Genomic DNA, 27,871 nt, shown 5'->3' with positions numbered 1-27,871 from the left:
GGTGGTACTGAGGCTTGAACTCAGGGCCTCACACTTGCTAGGAAGGTACTCTACCACTTGAGCCATTTGGCCAGCCCTATCCCTATAATTAATAGCCTCTCTTTTACTGTCACAACTCCCTGATTCATTTAATAAATGCTCAGAAGAGAGAGAAGGGGGAGAAACACTGTTTGACCCCCTCACAATCTTCAGGCTTAATGTAAAGGGTTCAGATGAGCAATCCAGGAGAATTTACAGAACACTACTACATTTCAAATAATTCTGACTAACAGCACTGGATTTCAAGCCAAAACCCAGACATGAGCAGGAGGCTCTGCAGTCCAACTTTTATCTCATCCTGAATCATTTGCCTTATTCAGAGTTGGTTGGCTGTTCCCCCCATCTTGCCAGCAAACTTCTCAGGGAAGGGACTGCCACTGGGACTCAATTCCTATGTGACTTTCCCCAACCTCTACACACCAGCGCTGCCTACGTGGTGGGTCTCAAGTTTGTCACAGACAGAGACCAGGGAGGTGGGTAGAGAGTTTGAGATCTGACAGACCTGGGGCAGCAATTTATGAACTGGTTGACATCTTTGGTCAAGTGTATGTCATGTCCTCAGGCCATAATGAACTTGACTTCTTACCCCAAAGTGGGCAGGTGGATCAAGAGGATGCAGGCCTCCATACTTCACCTTAGTGACCATCAGGGGTCATCTGCCCAGTCTCACGCCCTGTACTAGGTTAAAGGCCACTCATTATGTCAGCCTCCAGTCCTTCCAACCTCATCTGTTTAAATTACTCCAGGCAGATCTCATTAATACAGGAACAGCAGGTATCAGAGATGAACTTACTATTTATTCTCTAGGAGGCCATAAGAAGCAGGAGGCAGAGTGCCTGGGTTCAGATCCTGACTCCACCAACTATGAGAGCTTGGGGAGGGTTACTTAATTTCTGAGCCTCCAAATCGCACTTCTTTACAGGGTTGCTGTGAGGATGAAATGAGTTCATTCATAAATACACTGGGTCTGTGTAAACCTTTGCTACTCCTGTATTTCACTGAACTTGATACATATATATACTAAGCAACTTACACTGTTGCCAACTGGGGTACAGATGTGTCTTGGTGGTAGGTAGAGCTACTGTTTGTATTCCTGGGTTCACAAAATTGTTGCTAATTAAACTACGACCCTTCACCAACTAAAACTAAAATCACACACCGACTTCAGAGATGTGAAACAAAGGTGTTTTAAAACAGATGAAGTACAATATTGTTATTATTACATGACTGGACTAAAACATGCTTGTATTCTGTGACTTCAGGATTCAAATCCCAGGACTACTATTTGTTACTCGGGTGACCTTATGCAAGACTCCAAACCTTTCTGTGTCTATTTCCTCATTTGTAGAATGAGAATAGCATCAAAAGTACCTACCACTCAAGACTATGGGCGCAATTAAGCATGTGCGTACCTAGAAAGTATGTGGCATAAGGTAGCGCTGATGTTGTCACTACTTAGGACAAAGTTATTGTTTCCAGGTTTGGAGGTTGGTTGGAGGTGGGAGAAGACGCACCTGGCTGACTTTCAGACCAGGGACCCTGACCTTCCCCTCCCAAATCGGGGAAAATCCTGAGGACCCACGACCCCCGCGTCCCGCCCCTTGCCCGGTCCCGCCCCTCCCCTCCTCCCGGTTCCGCCCCGTGCACCCCTTATCCTCCCCAGCCCCCCGTCCCGGATCCGTCTCGCCCCACCCGCCCAGGCCGGCCTAGTCTCGCGCACTCTCAGTGTACTGCGCGAGCTCGGGCCGAGAGCTGGGGCCGGCGGTTGGTCGGGCGAAACCATCTGCTACGTTACGTAGGGGGAGCTACAAAGCCTAAGCATCCACATGTTTTTCAGCTTTTAGTTTTCAACCCAAAGTCCTGATCTTTTCACAGTTTTCCAATACTTTCCACATGCTCAAATCTTCAGAATGGAACCCAACCACCTGAGGAGAGGGCTGTGCTGTCTCGGTGCAGCGCTCTCCCCCCTCTAAAAGAGCAGCCGGTGGGAGGGGACGACGGCGGACGGGGGCGGAGAGGAGGCGGCCCTAGCGCCATTTTGTGGGAACGAAGCGGTAGCTGGGCTGCTCTCGGACCCCTCACTGCTTCAGTTTCTCTGTCGCTCTTCCTAGCTGCGGCCTAGCGGGTGAGTCGCGGACGCTTCTCACTGAGGACGCCCTGGGTGCCTCGGCTCCCGCATTGGGAGCGGCCTAAGGCGGACGCAGCGGCTTCGGCCTCCGCCTCGGTAAGGGAGCCGTGGAACCAGGCCTGCCTCGTCCTGCCCGAGCGGGCTCGCGCGGCAGCGTCGTTAGGGCCTGGCGTGGGGGAGGGGGTTAGCCGGGGCAGGGACGCTGGGCCCGCGGTGCCGGGCAGCCTTTAGCGGAGGTTCGGTCTGTCCCCACCAGGACCGGGCAGTGCGATCTCTGCACTTGGGGACAGTCGGTGCCACCCCAGCCTTGTGCCCCTGCCTCCCCACCCTGGGCCGCGCTGAGAAACTCCTCCCTCGGCCATTTCGCTTTGGCTTCTGGGAGGTGGCGGCCCACATCACGAAGGACCTGTCGCCGCTGACCCCGCGGCTCAAGTTTGGAGCGCTCCCCTCCCCACCCCACCCCACCCCAAATCAGGGATCGTCCTTCACATCTCCTCACCTGCTTTCCCGCTCCTCCGGTTCACTTCCGAAGGAGGACTTGGCTTGGGCGTTGCTTGCTTCGGGGGATCTGCTTTGCCCCCACACGCACGTGCCTCTATCAACTTAGGTTCTCGACTCTCAGATTTATTTACTTCTACCACGAGCATGATAAAACACTGTAGCTGGACGTGGTGGGGCACGCTTGTAATCCCAGCCCTCGGCCAGCCTGGGCTATGGAGCGAGACCCTGTCTCCAAACCAACCACAAAACCACGACAAAGTAGTTACGCCTTCACCCTTTCTCTCTTGCTAACCGCTGCCCTTGTAACCAGCCTGCCACAGTTTCAGCACCTGAGTAGGCACTCAAATCCTTCATGAGCTAGCAGGGCAGGACATTTTTATAGAAGTCACTATCCTTGCCTTTTTTTAGGGATAACAAATGAAGCATAAGAATACAAATGGCGAGAATTTTTTTTTTGTGGGGGGAGGGGGTCAGAACATTAAGTAATATCAACTGATTACAAAGAGACAGTTACTGTGACACAAGTGTTAGTCATTCATCTCTCTCTTTTTCCTTTAAGAGAAATAAGATGTCTGAATATATTCGGGTAACGGAAGATGAGAATGACGAGCCCATTGAGATACCGTCTGAAGACGACGGGACAGTGCTACTGTCCACCGTTACAGCCCAGTTTCCAGGGGCCTGTGGGCTGCGCTATAGGAATCCAGTATCTCAGTGTATGAGAGGTGTCCGGCTGGTGGAGGGAATTCTGCACGCCCCGGATGCTGGCTGGGGAAATCTGGTATACGTTGTCAACTATCCCAAAGGTTTGTAACCCCATTGGGTTTTGCAGTAATGCTTAGGTGTGGTTGGGTTTGTGTGTCACTTAAGTTGGAGATCATGGCCTCTTCATGTGCTCTAGCACTGAGCTACATCCCTAGCCCTTGCTCTCTTGATGGCAGACATCTCCTGTAACCCCAACTGTTTCCTTAAACTACTATTTTAGTTAGTTTAGAACATAACTAGTCTAAGATAGTGAAAATTGAGAATTAGAAAACTTTTTTTTTTGGTGGTATGGGATTTGAACGCAGAGCCTCACTCTTGCTAGGAAGGCACTCTCTCTACCACTCAAACCACAAGAAGAAAACTGTATTTTTAAATATAAGTTATCAGAACAGTTACTGCCAAGTTGATGCCAAATGGAAAGCATTATTGGGGATCCCAATTATATCAGATTTATGAGATTCTTCCTAAGTGCCCCACTGTTTGCTTTGGTGTCCTTGCAGTCCTCCATCATTCATTTGTCTAATCTTAAGTGAAAGTCAGTAGCAGTAGCCAAAGTCTTGAATTAGTGCTGTCTTAATAATAATTTTGAGGTTCTAGTCTTATTCTTACAGCCTTTTATCACTGACACTATAAATCTAAGAAAAAGAATCATAAAGATTAAGATGTGTGCCAAGGAAGAGGGTACATTTTGGTGGTATTAATATATACTGGTTGATAAATCTTTGTATTACTTTTACCTTTTGATACTGTGACAGTGTCAGTTTACCTGGATGTGGTAGTACACAGCTGTAATCCAGGCTGAGACCAAAGGATGCTTGAGCTCAGGGATTCAAGACTATCCTGACCAATATAGTTAGAAACCATCTCAAAAAAAAAATTTTTTTTAAATAAATGTCATTTAGTCCATTTTTCTCATCTAAATAACATAAGGTTAGGTTTTCAATAATAACCTGAAGATTTTTTTTCCTACTACAAAATTAATTTGTATCCATTGTTGAAAGCTTTGGGAAAACAAAAATTTTAATTCACATATGGTGGTAAAAGGGGTTTTTTGTCGTGTTGTTTTTTTGTGGTACTGCCCTTTTACTGTGTGAGCTGTTCTTAAGAGCTAATACCACTCTGCCAGAGTCTGTGTTTTTATGATCTGTTTGCTTCTCACTTATGACGAGTTAGTGTGTTTTTTAAAAAGTACTAAATGAAGATTTTTGAAAGGTTTTTGCTCATTTTGTTTAGATAACAAAAGGAAAATGGATGAGACGGATGCTTCATCAGCAGTGAAAGTGAAAAGAGCGGTCCAGAAAACATCTGATTTAATAGTGCTGGGTCTCCCGTGGAAAACAACTGAGCAGGACCTAAAGGACTATTTTAGTACCTTCGGAGAAGTTCTTATGGTGCAGGTAAACTTCGGTTCTGTTAAGTAGTGAAATGTGCACCTGGTGTCCTGGTGCCGTCCTTTGTGCTTAGCGCATGGATGTTTAGTGTTTGCTGTGCAGTATTTATCCATGGCAGAGCCTGAAAAAACTGGCTTTGTGCAGGTGCCATGTATTGCCTTTAGTTGGATAAAGTCCTGCGGCAACATGAGGCTAAATTTTAGGGAGGTCCCACATCAGCTTTCTCTGTTAATGGGAGGTTTGCTCCTGTTCCCATGTAACTAGTTACGGTTTGTCTTTGCACCTGTCGTAAAGCATTCTGTTAAAACTCTGTTACAAAAATGAGTTTTGCTTTACTGTTAACATGATCTGGGTTCCCTCCTATTGCTTTTTTTTTTTTGGTGAGACTGGGGTTTGAACTCAGGGCTTTGCACTTACAAAGCAGGTGCTCTACTACTTGAGCCAAACTTCCAGTCCATTTTGGTATGGTGTTTTTTGGTTTTATGGTTTTTCCAGTGCTGGGGTTTGAACTCGGGGCCTACACCAGCCCTTTTCTGTGATGGGTTCTTTCGAGGTACCTACGGTCTCGTGAACTATTTGCCCAGGGCTGGCTTCGGATCTCAGTCCTCCTGATCTCTGCTTCCTGAGTACCTAGGGTTACCGGTGTGAGCCACCTGCACCCAGCTAGAAGATCTCTCTGGGTGTGTGCCTGTGTGTTGTGTAGGTGGGAAGAGTAAATTTTAATCATCTTTTCTAGGTCAAGAAAGATATTAAAACTGGTCACTCAAAAGGGTTTGGCTTTGTTCGTTTTACGGAATACGAAACCCAGGTGAAAGTAATGTCACAACGACATATGATAGATGGACGGTGGTGTGACTGTAAGCTCCCTAATTCCAAGGTATTTCGCTCTTCCTTTTTTTCCTGTCATTGGGAATTTTTGCTGACAAACTTCCTTAGAAGACACTAAAATGAAATGTTAAATACATTTGGAAAAGTAAGTGGCAGGAAACTTGCCTTGTTGGAGTCTTAGGACCTTAATGTGTGCCGGATATTTTCTGTGGGTTTGAAATATTTAGCTTATTACTCTTCCAAACAAAAACTTTGTCATCTTTTGTAGTGCTGGGGATTCAGCCCACCAGGGGTTTCTGGGCATGCTGGGCAAGTGCTCTACCAATAAGTTTCACCCCCAGCTCAAACTTTGTTCATTTCCTTTTTCCTTGGTATTTCTGTCAAGTTGACAATTTGTTACATAGTTATTTAAAATATAAAAGCAATCTGAAGTACATTAATTTAAATACATTTATTTTGTCTTAAGTTGTTCCAAGTAAACAAAGAAGACTCACTTATTTGGAATATCATTGCCAGGACATTTCTCAGTCTTGGACTCTCCTAAGTCTAAGTATGCTTTCATAATAAAACTTTTTTTTTCCATTAAAGGCTTACAAGATAGAGAAGTATTGATACAAGAAATTAAAAGTGTGCCTACATTTTAATGTTTCATCTGTTAAGATTCTGCATTGCTCAGAAAGTATTTCTGATGTTTTTTATTGTGTTTGATTTGACCAGCAAAGCCCAGATGAGCCTTTGAGAAGCAGAAAGGTGTTTGTTGGGCGTTGTACAGAGGACATGACTGCTGAAGAGCTGCAGCAGTTCTTCTGTCAATATGGAGAAGTGGTGGATGTCTTCATTCCAAAACCATTCAGGGCTTTTGCCTTTGTTACATTTGCAGATGATCAGGTATTTTTTTTCTGTAATAATTTGTTCCATGGTCCAGGGATGTAGCTCAGTGATACAGTGTGTGGCTAACATGTGCTGGGTATTGAACCCAGCACCACAAAATAACATTGGTAATAATTTGTTCCAGCTGGGCACCAGTGGCTTATACCTGGAATCCTAGCTACTCAGGAGTAGAGATCAAGAGGATTCAGGCTTGAAGCCAGCCCGGGCAGATAGTTCATGAGACCCTATCTCAAAAAAACCCAACACAAAACAAGACTGTTGGAATGGCTCAATTTGTAGAGCACCTGCCTAGCAAGTGTGAGGCTCTGAGTTCAAACCCCAGTATCATGGAGGAAAAAAGTATTCCATCTGGTTAGCCACCCTTGCTTTCTGTCCTTGTGAGGTAGGGCTGTGTGGGCATAGGTGTTTATCAGTGTGTGGCCCTTGAGAGTATTTTATGTATCTTTCGAAAGCAAGCAGAAACATTGCTGCTGCCCTTGCTAAACTTAAATGAAAGGAGCACTTAGTGCATATTTTCCTTCCAACTTAGATAAGTTATGCTCAAAATCTAAGTTGTATTGCTGTTTTGGTATATGAGTCAGAGGGTTTTTGTGTGTGGGGTTTGAACTTAGGGCTTACACCTTGAGCCACTCCACCAACCCTTTTTTGTGAAGGGATTTTTTGAGATAGGGGCTTGAGAACTGTTTGCCCAGGCTGGCTTTGAACCACGATCCTCCTGATCTCTGCCTCCTGAGTAGCTAGGATTATAGGCGTGAGCCACTGGTACCCAGCTGAGTCAGAGGTTTAATCATTGTTTAAATCACTTATTTCTTACAGGTTGCCCAGTCTCTTTGTGGAGAGGACTTGATCATTAAAGGAATCAGCGTGCATATATCCAATGCCGAACCTAAGCACAATAGCAATAGACAGTTAGAAAGAAGTGGAAGATTTGGTGGTAATCCAGGTGGCTTTGGGAATCAGGGTGGGTTTGGTAACAGTAGAGGGGGTGGAGCTGGCTTGGGAAATAATCAGGGTAGTAATATGGGTGGAGGGATGAACTTCGGTGCTTTCAGCATTAATCCAGCAATGATGGCTGCAGCCCAGGCAGCACTGCAGAGCAGTTGGGGTATGATGGGCATGTTAGCCAGTCAGCAGAACCAGTCAGGCCCATCAGGTAATAACCAAAGCCAGGGGAACATGCAGAGAGAGCCAAATCAAGCTTTTGGTTCTGGAAATAACTCTTACAGTGGTTCTAACTCTGGTGCTGCAATTGGCTGGGGCTCTGCATCGAATGCGGGGTCAGGTAGTGGTTTCAATGGAGGCTTTGGCTCGAGCATGGATTCTAAATCTTCCGGCTGGGGGATGTAAGGGTGGGCTAGGGTTGGTTGGTGTGGGATGGTGGGAATTCAAATTTTTCTAAACTCACGGTAAGTATATTGTAAAATAACATGTACTGAGAATTTTCAGAATTGGTTTGTTCAGTGTGAAGTATATTCAGCAGTATTTTTGACATTTTTCTTTAGAAAAAGAGGAAGAGCTAAAGGAATTTTATAAGTTTTGTTACATAAAGGGTGGAAATATTGAGTGGCTGAAAGTGAACTGCTGTTTGCCTGATTGGTAAACCAACACACTACAATTGCTATCAAAAGGTTTCTCCTGTAACATTTTATCCCTGGACTCGTTAAGTGAATTCTTTGCATGTTCAAAGTGGAAACCATTGGTTAGAACTACATTCTTTTTTTTGTTTTCATTTGAACCCCTACCATATGGATTTTTTCCTTAGAAAAATCTCCTTTTGGGAGAGCATGATGTCACCGTGTTTGGTTCTTTTGGTTTTGTTTTTTTAACACTTGTCTCCCTTCATATACAAAAGTACGATATGAAGCCTTCATTTAATCTCTGCAGTTCATCTCATTTCAAATGTTTATGGAAGAAGCACTTCATTGAAAGTAGTGCTGTAAATATTCTGCCATAGGAATACGTCTGTCTACATGCTTTCTCATCCAAGAATTCGTCATCACGCGCACAGGCTGCGTCTTTGACGGTGGGTGTCCCATTTTTATCCGCTACTCTTTATTTCATGGAATCGTATCAACGCTATGAACGCAATGCTGTGATATGGAACCAGAAGGCTGTTTGAACTTTTGAAACCTTGTGTGGGATTGATGGTGGTGCCGAGGCATGAAAGGCTAGTATGAGCGAGAAAAGGAGAGAGCGCGTGCAGAGACTTGGTGGTGCATAATGGATATTTTTTAACTTGGCGAGATGTGTCTCTCATTCCTGTGGCTTTGGTGAGAGCGTGTGCAGAGAGCAATGGTAGCAAATAATGTACGAATGTTTTTGCATTCAAAGGACATCCACTTCTGTTGGAAGACTTTGAGTTTTGTTCCTAGATAACCCACGTTAGTTGAATGTGTTAAGTGAAATGATACTTGTACTTCCCCTCCCCTTTTGTCAACTGCTGTGAATGCTGTATGGTGTGTGTTCTCTTCTGTTACTGATCTGTAAGTGTGGGAACGTGAACTGAAGCTGATGGGCTGAGAACATGAACTGAGCTTGTGGTGTGCTTTGCAGGAGTACTGGAAGCAGAGTTCACCAGTGAGCTCAGGTGTCTCCAGAAGGGTGCAAGTTCTCATGTCTGTTAGCTACACCTAAGAATGCTGTTTGCTGCAGTTCTGTGTCCTGTGCTTGGATGCTTTTTATAAGAGTTGTCAATGTTGGAAATTCTTAAATAAAACTGATTTAAATAATATGTGTCTTTGTTTTGCAGCCCTGAATGCAAAGAATTCATAGCAGTTAATTCCCCTTTTTTGACCCTTTTGAGATGGAACTTTCATAAAGTTTCTTGGCAGTAGTTTATTTTGCTTCAAATAAACTTATTTGAAAAGTTGTCTCAAGTCAAATGGATTCATCACCTGTCATGCATTGACACCTGATACCCAGACTTAATTGCTATTTGTTCTTGCATTGTTCAAAGTGAAAAGTTTTTTGTTTTGTTTTTTGGTTTCTTTTTTTTTTTTTTTTTTTTTTTTTTTTTGGTTTTTTAATATAGTTTTTAATAAGTCTGGGTGACCACACCTAAAATGGTAAGCAGTACCCTCCAGCTTTTTCTTAGTGCCTCTGTGCATTTGGGTGATGCTCTGTTTACATGGCCTGTATAAATTTCCATTGGGAAACCATGCCTTCTAAAAATATTCTTATTTGGGAGAGTGGGCAAAACGTTGATTATTTTCAAATGCTTTGTAGCAAAGCATATCAGTTGCAAAGAAGGGATGTTGAGCACTTTTCTGTTTGGAATTTGAAAAGTGGAATTAATTGCAGTAGGGGTAAAGTAGAAGAAACCACAAATTACCTTGTGCCTGAGATCCATTAAGAAGCCTAACAGCTTTAAGAAGTAGTAGGGTGGGCTGTCTGTTGCAGTGTTAAGTGGGCTTTGCCCTCCAAAGAGGAGGGGATATAATGTTGAATAAACTTGCTTACAGAACTGACTCTGACGATGCATTGCTAAGAATGTAAAAGCAGTAATACATTGATTCTCTTGTACTGTTCTGTGACTATTAATCCTGGGAGAACTGAGGAGCTCATTTTCTAACTGGAAGAATGTGGCGGGGTATTGTTGGTAGTTTACCTAATGCCCTTACCTAACTAGATTATGAAACATAGGTTTGTCGTTTGCAAGTTTTGTGTTTGAGACATTCATAAATGAAGTCATCCTTTAGACTTGTGATTGCCACGTTGTTTTGTTAACTCATTTTTCATCTGTAAAAGGATCTTGAGTTGTTTTAAATTTTCTTTTTTTCTGCACCTAAATCTGCATGATTTCCAAACCCTGTACCGTCTGAATTTTGCATTTTAGCACTTGCACTATTCAGCAGCAGTAACATGGTAACACTTAAAATGGTACTCGGGGACCTCCACAGACTAAACTGACAAGCCTCCAAGGAGCCCAGGGGTAAGTTAACTTGTCAATGGCATGGTTTTAATCCCTTATTTACACTTACTTGTTAAAGCTAGTTATTGGTCGTAGAAGGCTTTCAATGTTGAGTAGCCTTTTATTAACGTGTTTATGGTACTGCACAGCCATGGGTAGTTACTCTACTCCAAAAAAAGAAAGAAAGAAACGAAGTTTAGAAGTACTTCAACTATTTGGCAAAGATTTGTTTTTAAAAGTCTATTTGATCATCTAAATGCATTCATTCTAAAAATTCTTTTGAATCACAGTTGAATAAAAAGTTTTGTTGACACCAACAGTTTAGTGTCTGGAGTCTTACTGGAAAACATGATTTCTTTTTCATATGTGACAGAGATACTGGAAAGTTGCCTCTAAAAATAGTCTCAAGAAATTGCACCTTATATGCCCAACTGAACTCAAGTGAATTTTTATTTATAATGGTAACTGTCTAGACTGGAAAACTTTACTAAATGGTTTAATATTAAAGTTCACTATTAAAACATCAGGGAAGAAAAGCCATCCAAAAATCAAATGAGATTTTAAAGGTAAGCTCGGCACCTAACGTTTCCTCCTTAGTAGGAGCAAGTAGGCAGTTCACTCCTCTGTAACTGAGTTGTGTGAGTAATTTCTTCTTTGTGCTGGGAGTGCAGAGTTCTGTGCTTTTTACTCAGCTCTGTTGTGCCATCTTTGGTCTATTGTTTGGCTTACTTGTGTCCTAGTATTTCATGCTCACTTAAAAAAGCCAGGCATTGGTAATACATGTCTATAATCCCAGCACTCAGGAAGCTGAGGCAGGAATTGCAAGTTTGAGGCCAGCCTGGGCTACAAAAGGGGAGTGGGGTGCAGAATCTTCCAAATATATATAAATACTATATATAAAGTATTGCCACTTTTTTCTGGTGTATTTCATCTTGTGGAAATGCCAGGTTTTAGGCTGTCTTCTGAAGTTGAACATTCTTTAGATTATTTCCAGTTGCTAAGAACATTCTTACAGCTGAGTTAAATTCTTAGCATTGGAATTACTAGGTCAAAATTAAGACTTTTAAGACTTGAAATGTATTGCCAAACTGTCCTTCAGCAAGTTTATATTGGGCTGGAGGTGTGGCTCAAGTGGTAGAGCACCTGCTTTGCAAGCATGAAGCCCTGAGTTCAAACCTCAGTCCCACCCAAAAAAAAGTTTATATTGTCCTTGACAATGTGAAATAGTACTATTCCATGCTCCTTTTTGTCTGACAATTTGATAAGTGGAAAATTACATTTCACTGCAGTTTTTGTTTTTGTTTTGGTGATACTGGGGCTTGAACTCAGGGCCTTCACCTTGAGCCACTCCACCAGCCCTATTTTTGTGAAGGGTTTTTTTGAGATAGGATCTTGCAAGCTTTTTGCCTGTGCTGGCCTCAAACTGCGATCCTCCTGATCTCTGCCTCCTGAGTAGCTAGGATTACAGGTGTGAACCACCAGCGCCTGGCTCATTTCGCTGCTTTTTAACAGTATTGGTGTTTTCAGTTTATCTGTCTTCAAGGTTATTGCTGAGCCAGTACTGCTGTAAGATGTAAAGCACTCTCAGAGCTCAGTAAGCACAGGTCTAAAACCAAAAAACAGTCAAGGGACATGGACAAGTAACTGGCAAACGGCTTATGAAAGAATAAGGTTGGCCATGATGAACGCCTCCGTAATGGTTTATATCCTCCTGAGTCAGCAAGTAAGGTGTTATTGTACTGGCAAGTGGACTTAGCGCCCTTAACGGTCTCACCTAGTTTGAGTGGAGTGCCATCTGCCATGTTAATGCTTCACAGTTCCCATTACTGCTAAGATCTTTTACAAGTACTTCTAAAAATAACCGTTCACTGTTTCAAAACATGCAAATTAAAAATTATTAATTATGTTCTCAATCCAGGGAATATAGTTAATGACTTTTGTGTACACCCCATACTGATCTGCTTCCCCACAATTAATGGAACCCCAGGACACTATTCCTCCCACAAACCATCTCTGTGTCTCATTATCTAGAAACACTAGTGCCCCTCCACTGTCACCTCTGCAGCTATCCTTGCCGCCGGCTTCTAAACCGGCACAAAGCATATTGTGAGTTACCTTTCCCCCTGCATACAGCTGCTTTTCATATGCAGCAGTACACTTTTGATGGTCCACAATTGGTATGTCCACAAACATTAGATTTCTAGCAAGAAAACCCCTTTGAGTTAATCCCCATCCAGATGCTGTACCCATGTCATTTGTCCTCATGAAGGATTCGGCTCCTTTTCTTGGCAGACAAATGGGCATTATGTTGCTGTTGATTACAACTTTGTTCTTCAATTTAATCAGCGCTATGTCATTGTCAAAACCAGCACCATGAGTGTAACCTTCATGTATAAAGACAATCTCCGCCCAGGCTTGTGTGTAATGAGGTGACAGTCTCTTCAGGGCACCCATGCGAATGTCCAGGGAGGATGCATCATCTTTTTGCTCATATACAGCATGAGCAGCTGTTAGGATCCAGTTGTCATATAAGAGTGCACCTGCTGCGGTAGCTTTGCCTAGTAACAGGACTTGCCAGGGAAAGTCACCAAGCTTTGCATTTTGCCCTCCGTATATACGACCTTCTGTAGAGCGGGTGGACAGTCCACAAACTGGTGAGAGAAGCAGACCCATAGAGCCTTTATACAAGCCTAATGGTGTTTTTCTCAATTTTTTTTTACAAGTTTGGTAGTATGTATATTTAGTACCACCCAAAAAATTATATCCCATGAATTGGTTGGTTGTTCCCTATATGGGAGAGTGAAGTGTTTTTGGTTTTTAGTTGTTTTTGTAGTACTGGGGTTTGAACTCAGGGTCTACTCCTTGAGCCACTCCACCAGCCCTTTTTTTGTGATGGGATTTTCCAGATACGGTGTCTCAGACTGTTACCCTGGGCTGGCTTTGAACCACCATCCTCCTGATCTCTGCCTCCTGAGTAGCTAGGATTACAGGTGTTAGCCACCCGTACCTGGCTGAATGAGGTGTTTTAAAACAGTTTAAAGACCTGATAAATCTTTTAGGTATTTCTTAGCTCCTTGGAAAATGAGATGAGTAAAAATGAACTTTAGGAAGTTACATTGTTTTGCTAAAAGAATTAGGGTTGGGGCATGGCTCAAATCCTGACTAGCAATTGTGAGGCCCTGAATTCAAACTCCAGTACCATCAAAAAAAGAAAAATAGAAAAAAAAAAAAAAGGAAATTTCTTAATGGAGCAGGCAAGAATTGTCTGAGCTGATGTGCTGGATGATGTGTATAGGTGAAAGGACATGACCTTTCATTGCTTCTTTTTTAAACTGGGTTATATACCATGGGTTCTGGGAAAGTAGGAATCAAAGGCATTGTTAGGATTTGCAAGATTACTTTCACCTTTGAACATAGAAGTGTTTTTAAAATTAGACGATCTCAGTTGTAGCTAGGATGCTTCAGGTTTAGAAATTATTATTTTTCTTCTGGTTGATTCATCCAAACACTAAATTTCACTGTGTCTTTATTGCACACTAATTCTGCTCATTAATGTAGCATGTATGTTTCCTATTTCAGCAGTAAACTTGCATTAAAACTTATGGGTCAGCCAAGTCTAGGTTTGAAAAACTAACTTAAGCCAAATAACACAGGGGTAATGAATATATTATTACCTTTCAGATTTTTAAAAAATCATTCTCAACTATTGTTGAAGCCAATTCTGGCAAAATTTTTTAAGTACTATTAAAAGGCAAATTGCATTAATGTTTAAAAACTTAGATGTCATGGAAAACAATGGCTTAGGGAAATAATGAAGTTATTAGCTTTGGGTTTTAATAGCATTTTCCCAGAGAAGAAAAGTAACTCAACAGAACTCATGTTTATAAATGTAGAAATAGTTGGAGATAATTTTAAAAGTCATTTAATTTTTTATGCTTGCCTAGTTATAAGGTCAAAAGTAATCAAATGACTGATGCAGTCAGCACCTAACAACCTCTCCATATGCAAAGGGGATAATGAGAACGTATTATTTGGAAGAAATAACTTAGTGTTAGAGCCAAGTGCTGAAGTTACATTTCTGCCTACCACCGCTAAAGCTCTGCTTACTGTCTCCCACCCAGTTGTACTTTCTGTCAATTATGAATCGCTGTATAAATGTGTCCATTACCAGGCTCACAGACGGGGAGTGATTTTTCTCCTTTGGAGCTCGTCCAGAATCCATCAGCCTCACACTCATATTTACCTGCAAATCATTGGAAAAGCAAAAATGTTTAACTGCATGTAGAATGTGGTTGTCATTTGCTCAAATATCCCCTTGAAAAATGTTGATTCTTGAGCATCCGGGAGAGATAGAAGTGTCTGAATAACCATTTTACATGATTTCATAAGTAGGAGGTCTCTACATTACCATGTTTGCTTGCAAAGTGGAAACCTTTTAGATGTGTAACTTGAATATGTATCAAGATCTCAAGTGCTTAATGATAAGGTTTTGACTTGTTAAATTAAACCATTTGGAATATATTGTGTGTTTGTAGTAGTCATTTACTAGATAAGATATGTTTTCAGATTCTTGCAAATTGACGTTAAAGTCACTTTAGCTGTAATATTTCACTTAGCGGGTGGGAGAAAGGGCTTTTAATCCTTTGTCCCCGTTAGCCAAAAATGTTGGTTAAAATTTATTTTCAGACCACAAGAGCTCAAGTTCCAATTATCGCCTACCCCCAACTTGGAAAAATTTGCTTACCGTCATTCCTTTTCATCATGTAGAAGGTCTCTTCACAGCTGTACTGAATCACAGCCTTGTAGGTGGTCACTTCAGGACCTGTGACGAAGTCCACTCGGCCATTAGATAGATCATCAGGAGGGCCACAGTCAACAACTAATGAAGTAAGGAGGAGTCCCTTCATATTTCAAGGCTAGCACAGAAGGTGCAGCTCGGTGGTAGAGCGTTTGACCAGTGTGTTCAAGGCCTTGAGTTTGATCTGGCACCACTAGCTAGAAGGTGTGAAGACCACGAGCAGCTCATCTGGAGGGTGGGCGGGCCGTGTGGTGTGCTGTGCTAACAAAGCCACACTTAACTTTCCTCTGCACGGCAGGCAAGATTAATACCTGTACAGTGCTGAGAATTTCTAGTGTGATTGTAAAGCATCACTCTCATCCCTGTTCCTAACCAAAGGCCTGGACTGAGAGGCCCCCTGTGGGGGAGGAGTGTGGTTACCATCCCTAGCAGGTGGAAATTAGAAACCATGTGAGGTTCCTTAGTTGTCACAAAACGAAAAAGGTCAGGCCTGAGTGTCACAAGCCTATAACCCCAGCAATCGGGAGTTGAGGCAGGAGGATTGGGAGATCAAAGTCAGTCTTCATTGCATTGTACGACCTTGTCTCAAAAACAAAACAAAAAAAAACACTTGGGAAGCAGAGATCAGGAGGATCAAGGTCTGAGGCCAGCACAGGCAACAAAAGCAAGACTCCATCTCAAAAATACCCAACACAAAAAAGACTGGTAGAGTGGCTCAAATGCTAGTGTGCTTGCCTAGAAAGCGTAGGCCCTGAGTTGAAACCCCAGTACCACCAAAAAAAAAAAAAAAAGACAAAAGCAACAGAAAAACAACAGGTGTGGTTTGACACAAATTGTAGCTGGAAGGACTAAGCACGTTCTTAGGATCCTTTTTATAATATCCAACTTTTTAGAAGACCTGAATGTGTGGTAGCAAGACAGCTTTGTGGGGTGTTGATGGTTTGATCAGTTGGACCTTGAGTTTGGAATAGAATTCACAGATGTTAGCACTCTCATAAAGTAGAATAACTGATCTGTGAAAATGAAAACAGTACTGGCCTCAGTGGCATATGCCTGTGATCCCTGTACTCTGGAGGCTGAGGCACGAGGATTGAGAGTTGAGGTCAACCTAGGCTTCATAGCTAGACCCTGTCTCCAGAAGCACAAACCGGACAGTGATTTCAATATAAAAGTCATTGTTCTCTACACAGTAGACAGCCAAAAGTTGTGGATATTAAAAAATTGCATTCAAACAGTTCTCAGCACCCTAATAGCTGTGTGCCTGGCCTGGTGCCAAGTATATCCAACCTCCCTGTCTAACTCACTGCAGCTCTGTGACAAGTCTATTCTGTCGTGCTATGGATGAGAGAAGAGCAGGATGGCCAATCTGCCATCAGTGTGCAGCAAAAAGTGACGGTCTGGATTCAAACGCAGACCTCCAACTCCAGGCACTCCTGTTTTTTGTTTTTTAACTAAATGAATTAGTCTCATTGGTGGGAATGTAAATTTATAAAAAACAATTTAAGTTCCTCTAGGAACTTGATTGATGGAACCCCTTGCATAAAGTGTGCAAAACAATATGTATCTAGGTGTTAACTACAGCTGTGCACGTAAGAGGACGGCAGAAGTCAGATGGGAGCCGAGTGCTCCGGGTGTGGAGCACCGCACCGCGCAGCCACACGGGAGCGGCCCGTGCTTGATTCCCTGTTGGCCAGAGTATCTGGTAGCGGGCTGTGTGTCTGTAACTATGGCACAGGACATTAAAGAATATGGAGAAATAATTTTCTTTTTCAGTGCTCGGGAGACATGCCAGGCAAGCACTGCCACTGAGCTACATCTGCAGCCTTCCCCCAAACACTTCATACTGGCGGTACTGGAATTTGAACTCGGCTTTGTGCTTGCTTAGGCACTCTAGCACTTGAGCCATGACCCTCAGTCTTTTTTGGCTTTAGCTAGTTTTTGGATAGGGTCTTGCAATTTTGCCCAGGGCTGCCACAGACCTCAATCCTCCTACTTATGTCTCCCATGTAGTTGGGATCACAGGTACGCTCCATCACACCCAGCTTGGAGATTGAGGTGAAGTCCTGCTAACTTTTTGCTTGGGCTGGTCTTAAACCATCATCCTCCCAGCCTCTTATCTCCTGCCTCCCCCTAGACTCCTAGGGGTAGTTCAGTGAGATGGGTAACAGAAGTTTTCAATGTCTGTTTTTACTAATTGACGGGTATATGCTTTCACAATTGAAGATACATGCCTGACAGGTGCCAGTGCTCGCTCCTGTAATCCTAGCTACTTGGGAGGCTGATAGAATTGAGGTTTAAGGTAATCAGAGCAAAATGGATGGGAGCAGTAGAGTGCCTGCTTGCAAACATGAAGTCCTGAGTTCAAACCCCAGTCCTATAAAAAAAATTTTTTAAGTATTTAAAAATGTGAGGGTGTACTAAAAATAACCTATATGCTTCTTTAAATAAACTTATGTGATTCTCAGTTTTCAAAATAGCAGTGGACACCACAGACAAAATCAGCTCCATCTCACAGTAGCACACATGTTGACATGTGAGGTCCCTGTGAGTGGAGGGCCGTACACCCCAGCAGCAGTGCTGTGATGGCGACTCGTGTTTTGTAACTTTCAGTATTTCCCATCTTCTACAAGGAGACTTCTATCTTTTATACTTAAAAAGAAAAATTCAGAGCACACTTACTTTCCCCAATAGCTTGGTTCCTCTTTAACTGAGAGACAGAGGAAAAGAAGCAAACTTGGAATTCAAGCCCTTGTGAATGGAATTATTTGAGAGAGGGGGAAGAAAAAGCCAGAGAAGTGACAGTGAAGGTTGTTGTCACCGTGATCGTACTGCTGCATTCTGGCGTCGCTCGGTCCCAAGATCCATCTCTCTGACAGACTGCAGTGAATGATTTCAGGGGCAAAGAACCCTAAAGAGGAATTCAGAAAATAATTTCCTTGTTTACACCATCAGTCTCCCTGAGCTGGTTCCTATCCCAGGTCCTCATGATGCTCCCGTGGGGCTGCCGTGTGGGACACGGGATGTCTGTGCTTAGACACCCAGCCCAGCTGCCTGGGCTCATGTGCACAGAGCTGCCAAACGCTGCTGGCTTGAACTCGACCTTCATGTGTTGTCACTCTGTGAACCAAATGTTAGCCTTTGCAACAATTTGATTTTTTTTTTAACTGTAATGCAAAAACACATCAGATCTCAAAATTCCTGCTGATGTCCTACTATTCCCCACCCTGCAGTGCTAGGGATTAATCCCGGGGCCTTGTAGCACTGAGGTACATCCCAGGACATTTTTTCTTTTTGGCAGGCAGAGGTGGGGAGGGAAGAGACAAGCTGTATATAGCCCAATGAGCCTGGAATTTGCGATCCTCCTGCTGAACCTACTAAGTGCTGGCATTACAGTGTGCACCATCATGCCTGGCTCACCACCACTTTTAAAGTGCCAGAGGGTTGTGGTCAAGAGTTTGGGAAAGGCTGGCTTGGTCACGCATGGAGCAAATGTGTCCATGCAGCTTTCTGGCTGGTGGCCATTAGCCAGAGGAAGGCCATTAAATATACTGGTGTCTTTGGATGTGTTTTAATTGGCTTGTTCCCCACTGACCTATAGGGAAACTTTTTTGACTTAATATAATAATGCTTTTCTAAAAATACACATTAAAATGTATGTTTCAAAGGGTATCAAGAATTTTTATATAACTAAAAGAAACTGAACAAGTTTGCAGTCCAAGGAGCTGTGGAGCGAGCTTGGCAAAGTTTGCAAGGTGGGAACTTTTTTTTGGTTCTGGCCCTCCACAGGTCTATGGACTGCATAGCTAGCTATCATTTCAGTGTTATTACTCTTTACCCCTGGGATTCAGTGACAATTTTGAAGAACATAAAGAGGACGTGTTAATCTCTTACCTGTGCTCTAAAGCAACACACTAAGCATGTTTAAAAATTATACTCCCTCTCCCTTACCAGTGGTCACTATTTATAATTTTGCAGAATATACTCTTTCCAGGGCGTCTAATTTTTTTGTGGGCCCAGGAATTGTTCATGGTAAGGCCATCAGTTGACCAGGGAGGACCTTAATTTAACACAAGGTGCTATCACAAAGCTCACAGAACAAGGTTAGTGAACTTGGTTTTCTGTTGTTTCAGCCACTTTACGAAGAGCTGCTGTAGTGTGGGAAGAAACAGAATTTTTAATTATCTTTCCAAAGGAGCTTTAAAAAAAAAAAAAAAGCAGGGTGTGCCTCAGTGGTACAGCACATGCATTGTGTGCACAAAAAGCTGGGTTCAATCCCCAACACCAAAACAATATATAAAACATAATTGCTAGCTGGGCGCCAGCAGCTCACACCTGTAATCCTAGCTACTCTGGAGGCAGAGATCTGGAGGATTGCAGTTTGAAGCCATCCCGGGCAAAAAGTTTGAGAGACCCTATCTTGGAGAAAAACCATCACAAAAAAGGGCTGGTGGAGTGGTTCAAGGTGTAGGCCCTGAGTTCAAACCTCAGTACAGCAGAAACAAACAGAATACAGTAGAGCTGAGCCTGACTCCAAGTGGCTCACACCTATAGTCCTAGCTACTTGGAAGGCTGAGATCAGGAGGACCTAGGTTTGAGGCCAGCCCAGGCAAATAGTTCAAGAGACCCCATCTCCAAAATAATCAGAGCAAAATGGAATTAGAGGTTTGTCTCAAACAGTAGAGCGCCTGCTTTGCAAGCACTGAGTTCAAACCCCAGTTCAAACCCAAAAAATAAGAGAGCTGGGCGAAGTGGGACATGTCTGCAATCCCAGCACTTTAGGAGGTTAAGAAAGGAGGATTGAAAGTTTGAAGTCAGCCTGTGCTAAATGGCAAACTCTGACTAAAAAAATATAAAAATAAAATTTATTTACTGGGAGTTTTGACTTTCATTTCCTGTGTGGGGAGGAAGAAATATTTCCCCCTCCCCCACTGCTCCCTACTTTGTCCTGTTAAACTAAAATAGATCCCTGCTTAAAAAAATTCCTTGTGCTGTGCGCCAGTGGCTCACGCCTGTAATCCTAGCTACTGAGGAGGCAGAGATTAGGAGGATCACAGTTCAAAGCCAGCTTGGGCAAATAGTTCGTGAGATCCTATCTCGAAAAAACCCAAAACAAGAAAGAGCTGGTGGAGTAGCTCAAGGTGTAGGCCCTGAGTTCAAGTCCCAGTACAGCAAAAGAAGAGTACAGAAGAGACTACATTGCTGCCCCCAGCTCGCCTCCTGTTTTCCTCCCACAAATCTGCTGACACAAATAATAATACACTCTCCAGGCGATTGTGTTCACGGGCACTTCTCACCTGCAGAAGCTCATAGCCAGTCTCGCAGAAGATGGAGAAGCTGTCTTTCAGGACGTACTTGGCCTGCACAGGCGAAACGTGGCCGTTAGGTGGCGCCATTGGATTAGGGCACGGCTGCGCTGCGCGGAGAAAACCAGACTTGCTTTGGTTTGGTCTTGTGACCGTAGGGCTGAATTTGGTAATCTAAAATTCTTGGTGTACAAATGAAACAAGATGTAAAGAGAGTCTGCCTCAAGTATGGTGGTGTTAATATTTAACAGCAAAGGTAAGATTAAACTCAATTGCTTGTCCAAATCAAGTTTTGTTGCTTTTCCTGGGACTTCAGCCACTGGTAGGGAAGAAAGCCAGGTATGCAGTAAGATGGCGTTCTGCTCCGTGCCAGGAATGTGACACATGGCATGACTTCAAATCGAGAGAGAGAGAGAGAGAGAGAGAGAGAGAGAGAAACTTCTAGGAAAGGACAAAAACTATGGGTCCAGGTGTAGCTGTGGTAGGGCTCTAGGCGCTGGGTTCAATCCCCAGCATTGCCAAAAAAAAAAAAAAAAAAAGCCCCTAGGATGGTGCCTAGGGGATACCATTGTGACTCAGGGAGGAAACCAGGGCTCAGTGATATCAGGAAACTAACGACCCAGATGGATTCAGGGAGACCCGGGCTTTCCCTCACCAGCACCCTCCCACAGTGGACAGGCCACAGGGGAGACACCTTCCACTGTGGCCCCAAACCCCAGTCTGCCCTTACCCAGAGGCTTCTGGCTGCACCCACCCCTCTCCCTGAGCCCCCTTCTTCTCCAGTGCCTGCTAAACTGCTGGAGCAGCTGGTTTCCCTCACCCAGTCAATGTCCCTGGGTGGCTCTCAGCCCCATGAAGGTCCCAAAGCCTTCCCCCAGGGAGCCAATCTTCAGGGACAGCATTAGTGGCCCCATGGAAGCCCCAAACTGGGCTTCTAGCATCTGAGGGTCTGGCATGAGGAAGAGGTAGTAGAAGTTCCAGAGGGGTCCCAGAGGGCAGAGTTAAAGTCGGTGGCAGCCCAGAGGGGTAGAATTTGTGGGTTTTGCTACAGACTCAGGACTGTAGCCCCAGCCCCAGCTGTAGCTCACGCCCACAGCTCACCATACAGCTCCACATGCTGCATGGTGGGACCTCAGCTGTGCAGTCTTCCTTCAGACTGGAGCACCCTTCTGCCTTCCTCCTCACCTGCTCCTGCCCCAGAGCACCTTCTCCAGCCCCCAGTCCCTGCCTGGACCCAGTCCCCACTCTGGACTCTCACCACGCCCTGCATTTGGCTCTAAGACTGTGCTTGCCACAGGGCGCTGGATATGTTGCAGTGACTGTTCCCCCACTGGACTGAGGGTAGAGACACTGTGGAGACTGGCTTCTGCATTCCATATCCTTGGTGTGCATCTATAGGAAGGAAAGATAGGTGGGTGGATGGGTGGATGGATGAGTGGGTGGTGGATGGAAGGAGGGATGATGGATAGATGGATGAGTAGGTGAGTGAGTGGATGGGTGAGGGAGGTTGACTATATAAGTGGGTGTGTGGGTAGGTGGGAAGATGGGTAGGTGAGTGGATTTATGAATGAATGGGTGAATGGCTGAATGAATGATTAGATAGAAGGAGGGATAGTTGGGTAGATGGATGAATAGATGGGTGAGTAGATGGGTGGGGGATGGTGAGTAGATGGATGGACTAGTGGGAAGATGGGTGGATTGGTGAATGTATGAATGAATGGGTGAATGGATGGGTGGATGGATGATCGGTTAGAAGGAGGGATAGTTGGGTAAATGGATAGATGGGTGGATGGGTGGGTGGATTAATGGGTAGGTGGGTGAATGAGTAGATGGTTGGATAGAAGGAGGGATGGTTGGGTAGATGGGTGGTGAGTGGGAAAGTGGATGGAGGGGTGTAGGCTGAATGATCAGGTAGGTGGATGTGGATGGATGAGTGGATGGGTAGAAGGGATGGATGGGTGAATTTATGGATGAATGAATGGTGGTTGAATGGTTGAATAGGAGGGATGATTGGGTAGATGGATGGGTAGATGGGTAGGTGGAATGGTGAATGAATGAATGGAAGGATGGATGCATGGATGGGTGGATAAGTGTGGGTGGATGGGTGAACAGGTGAATGCATGGGTGGATGGATGCATGGATGAATGAATGATGGGTGGGTAAGTGAATGAATGAATGGGTGGGTGAGTGGAAGGATGGGTGGGTGGGCGGATGGGTGAATGGATGAGTGGGTAGATGGATTGATGGATGGATATATGGGTGGATGTCTGGTTGGATAGAAGGAGGGATGGTTGGATAGATAGATGGGTGGATGGAGGGAGGAAGAGAGGTCCTGTCAGTATTTTCTCTTCAAAGACCATTGCTTCACAGAGCACCCACTCAAACCTGGTTTCCCTTCCGAGGCCTGGCCGGAAAGGGTCCCATCCTGTGCATCTCCTGGGCAGAAGTTCCGAGCTTCCTGACTGAATGTGAGACCCATTGCTTACCTGTGCTTGTGTAGTGGATCTTCCAGCCTGTGTGGTCCCCAGACTCATCAGTGACAAACGTGATGGTCACAGTGTTGCTCTTTGTTTCAATCCTGTGAGGCAATGTCTTCCCACAAAATGGGCCGTATTCTCCCTTGCCTGTTTGAATCTGAAAAAGGAGGGGCCCTGAAACCTCGGGATCTGCTGTTGAGGGCCCTGCCTGACAGCACACCGCCCCCTTGGCAGTCGGGAGGAGCCTGGGGACAGAGGCCCTGGTCCTCATTTTGAAGGACTCCCATGGAGAGGCCAAAGGGGGTATTCTGAGAGGGACAGGAACCCGGGGGAGGGGCAGTGCTGCAGGAGATGGGGGTCACTGCGGGGAGGGGAACACAGGGGCAGTACCATAGACAATGGGGTCACTGAGAGGGTTCAGAACAAGCTGAGGGACTCAGGATCCATACCTTGAGGGAGTCATAGGGGCACTGGGCTTCAGGGTGCATCTCCACATCGAAGGACTCCACGAAGTCCAGGATGACACTGAAGCCCTCCTCCAGGCGGATGCTGTAGCTACAGCTGGAGAGTTTGGGGTATGGCCCTGGGTAGTCAGGGCTGCTGAGCTCCCCAGACCGCTCGGTGAAGACCTGGCCTGAGCAGAGGGCTGCGAAAGAGAAGAGGACGGGGTGGCGTGACTGCACTCCACCTGTCAGCTCTGTCCGAGGGGCAGGGCACCAGAACAGGGACATGGTCAGGACAGCTGTGTCCTTGGGTGTAGCCGGGGCTCGGCACTCCCAGGCCCCAGAAGCACTGATAGAAACCAAAGCCCCACCCCTAAGCCTGGCTGAAGTGACAAGAAGGGGCTGTTTTAGCCCTGAGGCTTTGGCTGAGACAGGTGGCCCGGGCGCTAGAAGTTCACCAGAGGTCCCAACTCCCACCCCCGTGAAGAAGGGAGGCCCCGCCAGAGGGAGGCAGGCACCGGAAAGAAGAGGCAGAGCCCCTCCGCAAGGTCCCCGGGAATTCAGGAAAGAGAGGACAAGCCCCTAGGCCTTCCTGCTCTCCTTGGAAATTTCCCCAGGCCCACCCTGGAGATTCCCAGGTGTGTCCACCAGGGGGCTCCCACCTATATGTGGTGGGTAACCCCTCCCCCAGCCACCTTGGGTTACCAGGAAACAGTCTGGAAGGATCTCTCCAGGGCCCTTCCACAGGTCTCTGCCTTAGGGGCAATTTGGGCTTTTTTTTTTTTTTTGGTGGTACTGGGGCTTGAACTCAAGGCCTCAAGCTTGCCAGGCTTGCTAGCCAGGTGCTCTACCACTTGAGCCACCCACCAGCCCTTAGGAGCAGTTTGGGGAAAGTCAACAGTGCACAGAGTCAGCCTTCCTTCCAGTGGTCACTAATATGGCTGCCGGTGGAGGTAGGGATTCATCCCTCAGAGAGGGGCCCCGTCCCTATCCCTCTGACCTCAGGGCACAGAGGAGGGTGCAGGTACGTGGGCTGGAGGCTTGTGGGAAGTCTCCTTCACGTGGCTGTTGCCTGTGGGCCAGAGGACATCACCCCTGGTTGACCTGAGGATACTCTGAACTCTGGGGAGCCTTAGGGGGTGGTCCTCTTGTGTGAGCTCAGGCAAACCTCTGCCCTCTCTGGGCCTCAGTGTCTCATCTCCAAAATGAAGGGTCCAGCAAAGGAACCTGTGGCCCCAGAGGGACTTCCACCTAGCGGGGGAGTGAGAAAGGTAGGGGCTGAGGGGACAGAGCCAAGGTGCGCACCACCAACCTCCCGATTCTTCACCCCAGAGACACGCAGCCACAGTGAAGGAGGTGGAGCCACGTTTATTTTGGTCATGGGTGGGGTGAAGGGGCAACAGCCATCTCAGGATGACCCAAAGCTGTGACCTGCAAGGCCTGCTCTGGCTTCTGACCCACTGGGCTGGGCAGGCCGGACCGAGGGAGGTCAAAGGCCCTGCTCTGGAAGAGAGATCAGAGAGTCAGGGAGAAAGCCAGGGGGCCGCAGGGTCAGGGCCAGCCTCTGAGGGGACTGGCCATCCGGCAGTCTGGCAGGGGGTTATGGGAGGAGGTCTGGACTGTGGAAGCCAAAGGGGTCAACTGGCAGGAATAGTGTCTTTGAGCACGGCCTGCCCAAACCCTGAACGTCTGTGGAGGGAGGTAGCCTAGGTGTGCCAGGCCTGGCAAGAGGAGCCAGACCTAGGTCCTTTCTCTCCCACCCAAGAGCTAGTGACAGCCACCCAAGAGGGGGAGGTGGTTTCCAGGCCCAGGAACGGGTACACAGGACCCTAGCACATGCTAATAAGCTGAAGAGGAATGAGGGGAGGGAGTCAGGCATGCGCATGAGGGGACAGGAGGTCAGAGCAGTAGGGAAGGAAGAAGGAGAGGTACCCAGTGAGCCAGGGCCTAGCCGTCCCTCCACAGCCCTGGCCAGAGTAGCTATGGCCTTGGGGAGCTGGTGCGTCCCGGGGCAGGCAGGACAGAGCACATCAGCCCTCCCTCCCCCACCTCACCTGAGCAGGTGCGCTTGTTCCGGTGGAGGACATAGCCTTCCCAGCAGGAGCAATAGAAGCCGCCCAGGTAGTTGTGGCAGTGATGGTCGCAGGGGGGCGCCTCTCCAAGGGGTACTTGGCACTCATCGATGTCTGGGGCAGAGAGGGGCCAGGCAGGTGGTTAGAGGGAAGCCTTGGCCTCAGTGGCTGACCAAAGAGGAGGCCTGTTACCGGGCCAAGCATTACAGTCTTGGGGTCAAGAGACACAAAAGCCACCTTTTCTAAACCAGGAAGAGTGTCCTGTCCAAGGCCACCAGCTAGTGAGGGGAGCATTTGGCTACCAAAGCCAGCAGTGGTGGGGCTGAGGAGGTTCCACGGAGCCCTTAAGCAGCCCCCTGTGCACGGAGTGGGTAAGCCATCCGTCCCAGGTCACACAGGTGCCTTGCAGGGCCAGAATCTGAAGTCAAGCGTCAGGCTCCAAGGCTACACACAGACAGCTCTGGCTCTGTGCTCTCTGGTGGCCTTCCCACCGCAACTTTCACCTTCCTGTCCCCAAAAGGACTCAGTCCTTTTCAGTGTTTCTTACATGGTGGATGATGTCAGTCCACGTACTCGCCTCTCCTTTGAAATTCAGGTGACACCTGAACCCAGCCTCAGGGGAGGCAAGGAGACTGAAGGTCAGGGCAGGATTGGCTGTGCCTAAGACAGAGTCACCCCCAGCTACAGAGGGGCCAGCTCAGGCCCTTTCCCTCAACTCACCCTCCGCAGCATAGAAGGCCTCAAAGCCTGTGAATGGCTTCTCATTGGAGTAGTCTGAGCGGAAGGTGACGTCCAGACTGGAGCCGGGTGAGTAGAAGGTGTCATTGCCAGGTGCCCGCTCTGTGTCTGTGCTCTCCTGCCCACACAGTGTGGCCAGCACCTTGGTCCCTGAGCTCAACTGTGGAATTGAGGGTCACTGAGAAGACCCAGGCCTGCCTGCTCTCCCTCCTGGCCAGCCCGTGCCTGGTCCCCAGGGAGCGCCCCCAGCCCACAAGAGACACCCCCCCTTCCAGCCACCAGAGCCCAGCAGGCACCTTGACAAAGTCATACTCGCAGAGGTAGGAGAGTTCCAGGTTGAAGTGGGTGAAATAGAGACGCAGGCGGTAGCCAGGGGGTGCGGTCAGGGTCCAACGCCGTTCCTGGTGGTTGCCATACTTCCCTGGGAAGCCAGGGGACACCAGGCGCCCGAACACAGGCTCAGGCCACTTTGGGCCTGAGGATGCAACCACCAAGCTACAGAGTAGAACTAGGGCAAGGACCACGAGGGCCCAGGCCTTTCTCCCTCCTTGCCTTGCCGGAGACAGGTCTCCAACCCAGCTCATGATGGCCCTGCAGCTGGCCAGGCCACTCTGAAGCCCACAGCCCTAGCTCGTCTCACCTTTGATCTGTTTGCCTGGCCCTGCCCCCAGCCTTCCTGGTCTTGTGATTCTGGGAAGTGACACCATGACTCTTGCCAACTCCAGTCCTAGGCAGGAAGGCCAGGTGGCTCCAGGAACCAGACCTGGACTATGACAGCCTGGGAACAAACCCTGCCCTCAAACTGCAATCATCCCAATCTCAGCCTCTCAAATAACTAGGACTGTATGTGTGAGCCACTGGCACCCAGCTCTAGCCTGAACTTCTGTTTTTGCATCAGCACTTGTTAGTCAAGTTGCCTGGCCTCTCTTATTGGGGTGTCATTTCTCTTTTGCTTCTGTAAATCTTGCTCTGTTAAGATGCCCACATGTGTCCTCCCTTGAATTCTTTTTTTTTTTTGGGTGAGAACAAGAGCCTGTCATTCATCTCCAGTGACAGGACAGGTGGAAATAACTGTCTTGCGAGTGACTTGTGGGCCTGCAGCAGAATCAGGAATTAATGGCACGTGGTTCTTTTGGACGTGTTTAAGAAACTGACCATCTGTACTTCACAGCCCCTGCAGAAACTTGGGGATGTTCTCTTGAGGGGTGGGGTAAAATGGAGGAACCCAGCCCAGCTGAGGGCAAGTTGGATGCTGGCACTTCTTGACTTCTAGAACCTAGTAGCTATGTGCGATTGATTTTAGTGTAGTTTTTGGTGCTGGGGATTGAGCCCAGGACTTCATACATGCTGCATACACGCTGTGCTGCTGAACTCAGGCCAGCCCCAGAAATGGGCTTCTCCATTTTTCCAGGAAGTGTGGCCACCTCTCGAGGAAAGACCTAAAGATGCTGACTCAAGGCTCTACAACCAAATAGTTCAGCAATATAGCTCATGGTGAAAGTCAAGTTGACAGACTCTACTAATGTTCCTGAGACCCCATCTCTAAAATAACCAGAGCAAACCAGGTGGCCAGTGGCTCATGCCTGT

The 27,871-nt window shown here is 46.4% G+C and overlaps 3 protein-coding genes across 13 annotated transcripts in view; 1 reads left to right on the top strand and 2 right to left on the bottom strand.

The window, feature by feature from the left end:
- The window catches only part of Ciroz (ciliated left-right organizer protein containing ZP-N domains), a 44,490-nt gene extending 42,414 nt beyond the window's left edge, over positions 1-2,076 (bottom strand). The window contains 2 exon segments of the mRNA XM_074079672.1: positions 1,760-1,825; positions 1,965-2,076. Of these exon segments, the coding sequence (XP_073935773.1) occupies positions 1,760-1,825; positions 1,965-2,076 (178 nt within the window).
- On the top strand, positions 2,066-16,050 carry Tardbp (TAR DNA binding protein). 4 transcript variants are annotated; one of them, XR_012450120.1, is made up of 8 exons: positions 2,066-2,263; positions 3,228-3,474; positions 4,667-4,830; positions 5,561-5,701; positions 6,370-6,540; positions 7,360-7,486; positions 8,428-8,566; positions 9,293-16,050. XR_012450120.1 is itself a non-coding variant. In XM_074081366.1 (7 exons), the coding sequence occupies exons 2-7, from the start codon at positions 3,237-3,239 to the stop codon at positions 8,481-8,483; spliced, it is 897 nt and encodes a 298-aa protein (XP_073937467.1). In that variant the 5' UTR covers positions 2,066-2,263; positions 3,228-3,236; the 3' UTR covers positions 8,484-9,272. The 4 variants fall into 4 exon arrangements, 3 of the variants coding, with proteins under 3 accessions (XP_073937467.1, XP_073937465.1, XP_073937466.1); XM_074081366.1 differs by lacking the exon at positions 9,293-16,050 and having other exon boundaries at positions 8,428-9,272; XM_074081364.1 differs by lacking the exons at positions 8,428-8,566; positions 9,293-16,050 and having other exon boundaries at positions 2,067-2,263; positions 3,230-3,474; positions 7,360-8,386.
- Masp2 (MBL associated serine protease 2) lies at positions 10,555-27,040 on the bottom strand. Of its 8 annotated transcripts, none has more exons than XM_074081359.1 (10): positions 26,581-27,040; positions 26,267-26,444; positions 25,529-25,660; positions 23,481-23,677; positions 23,041-23,188; positions 20,546-20,664; positions 18,081-18,159; positions 15,198-15,275; positions 14,622-14,696; positions 10,555-13,104 (listed from the first exon to the last, which is right to left on the bottom strand). In XM_074081359.1, the coding sequence occupies exons 1-10, from the start codon at positions 26,866-26,868 to the stop codon at positions 12,341-12,343; spliced, it is 2,058 nt and encodes a 685-aa protein (XP_073937460.1). In that variant the 5' UTR covers positions 26,869-27,040; the 3' UTR covers positions 10,555-12,340. The 8 variants fall into 8 exon arrangements, 5 of the variants coding, with proteins under 5 accessions (XP_073937460.1, XP_073937459.1, XP_073937461.1 ...); XM_074081358.1 differs by having other exon boundaries at positions 15,198-15,332; positions 26,581-27,038; XR_012450117.1 differs by lacking the exon at positions 10,555-13,104 and having other exon boundaries at positions 14,638-14,696; positions 18,070-18,159; positions 26,581-27,002.
- Positions 27,041-27,871: the final 831 nt, after the last annotated feature.

This window comes from Castor canadensis, chromosome 7 (genome assembly GCF_047511655.1).
Source record: "Castor canadensis chromosome 7, mCasCan1.hap1v2, whole genome shotgun sequence".
NCBI lineage: Eukaryota > Metazoa > Chordata > Mammalia > Rodentia > Castoridae > Castor > Castor canadensis.
Note: the sequence above shows the minus strand (reverse complement) of the source record. Positions and strands in the feature narration are given on the sequence as shown.

Bases quoted from the DNA above. Each gene is read 5' to 3' on its own strand.
- Masp2 (XM_074081358.1), bottom strand. From the start codon at position 26,868: ATGAGCTGGGTTGGAGACCTGTCTCCGGCAAGGCAAGGAGGGAGAAAG. The intron at 14,697-15,197 runs GTAAGCAAATTT...AATGATTTGCAG, and splicing joins CATGATGAAAAGGAATGACG to GTAAATATGAGTGTGAGGCT. The intron at 13,105-14,621 runs GTAATGGACACA...TTCTCTCACCAG, and splicing joins ACTCCCCGTCTGTGAGCCTG to TTTGTGGACTGTCCACCCGC.
- Tardbp (XM_074081364.1), top strand. From the start codon at position 3,237: ATGTCTGAATATATTCGGGTAACGGAAGATGAGAATGACGAGCCCATT. The intron at 4,831-5,560 runs GTAAACTTCGGT...CATCTTTTCTAG, and splicing joins GAGAAGTTCTTATGGTGCAG to GTCAAGAAAGATATTAAAAC. The intron at 6,541-7,359 runs GTATTTTTTTTC...TATTTCTTACAG, and splicing joins TTACATTTGCAGATGATCAG to GTTGCCCAGTCTCTTTGTGG.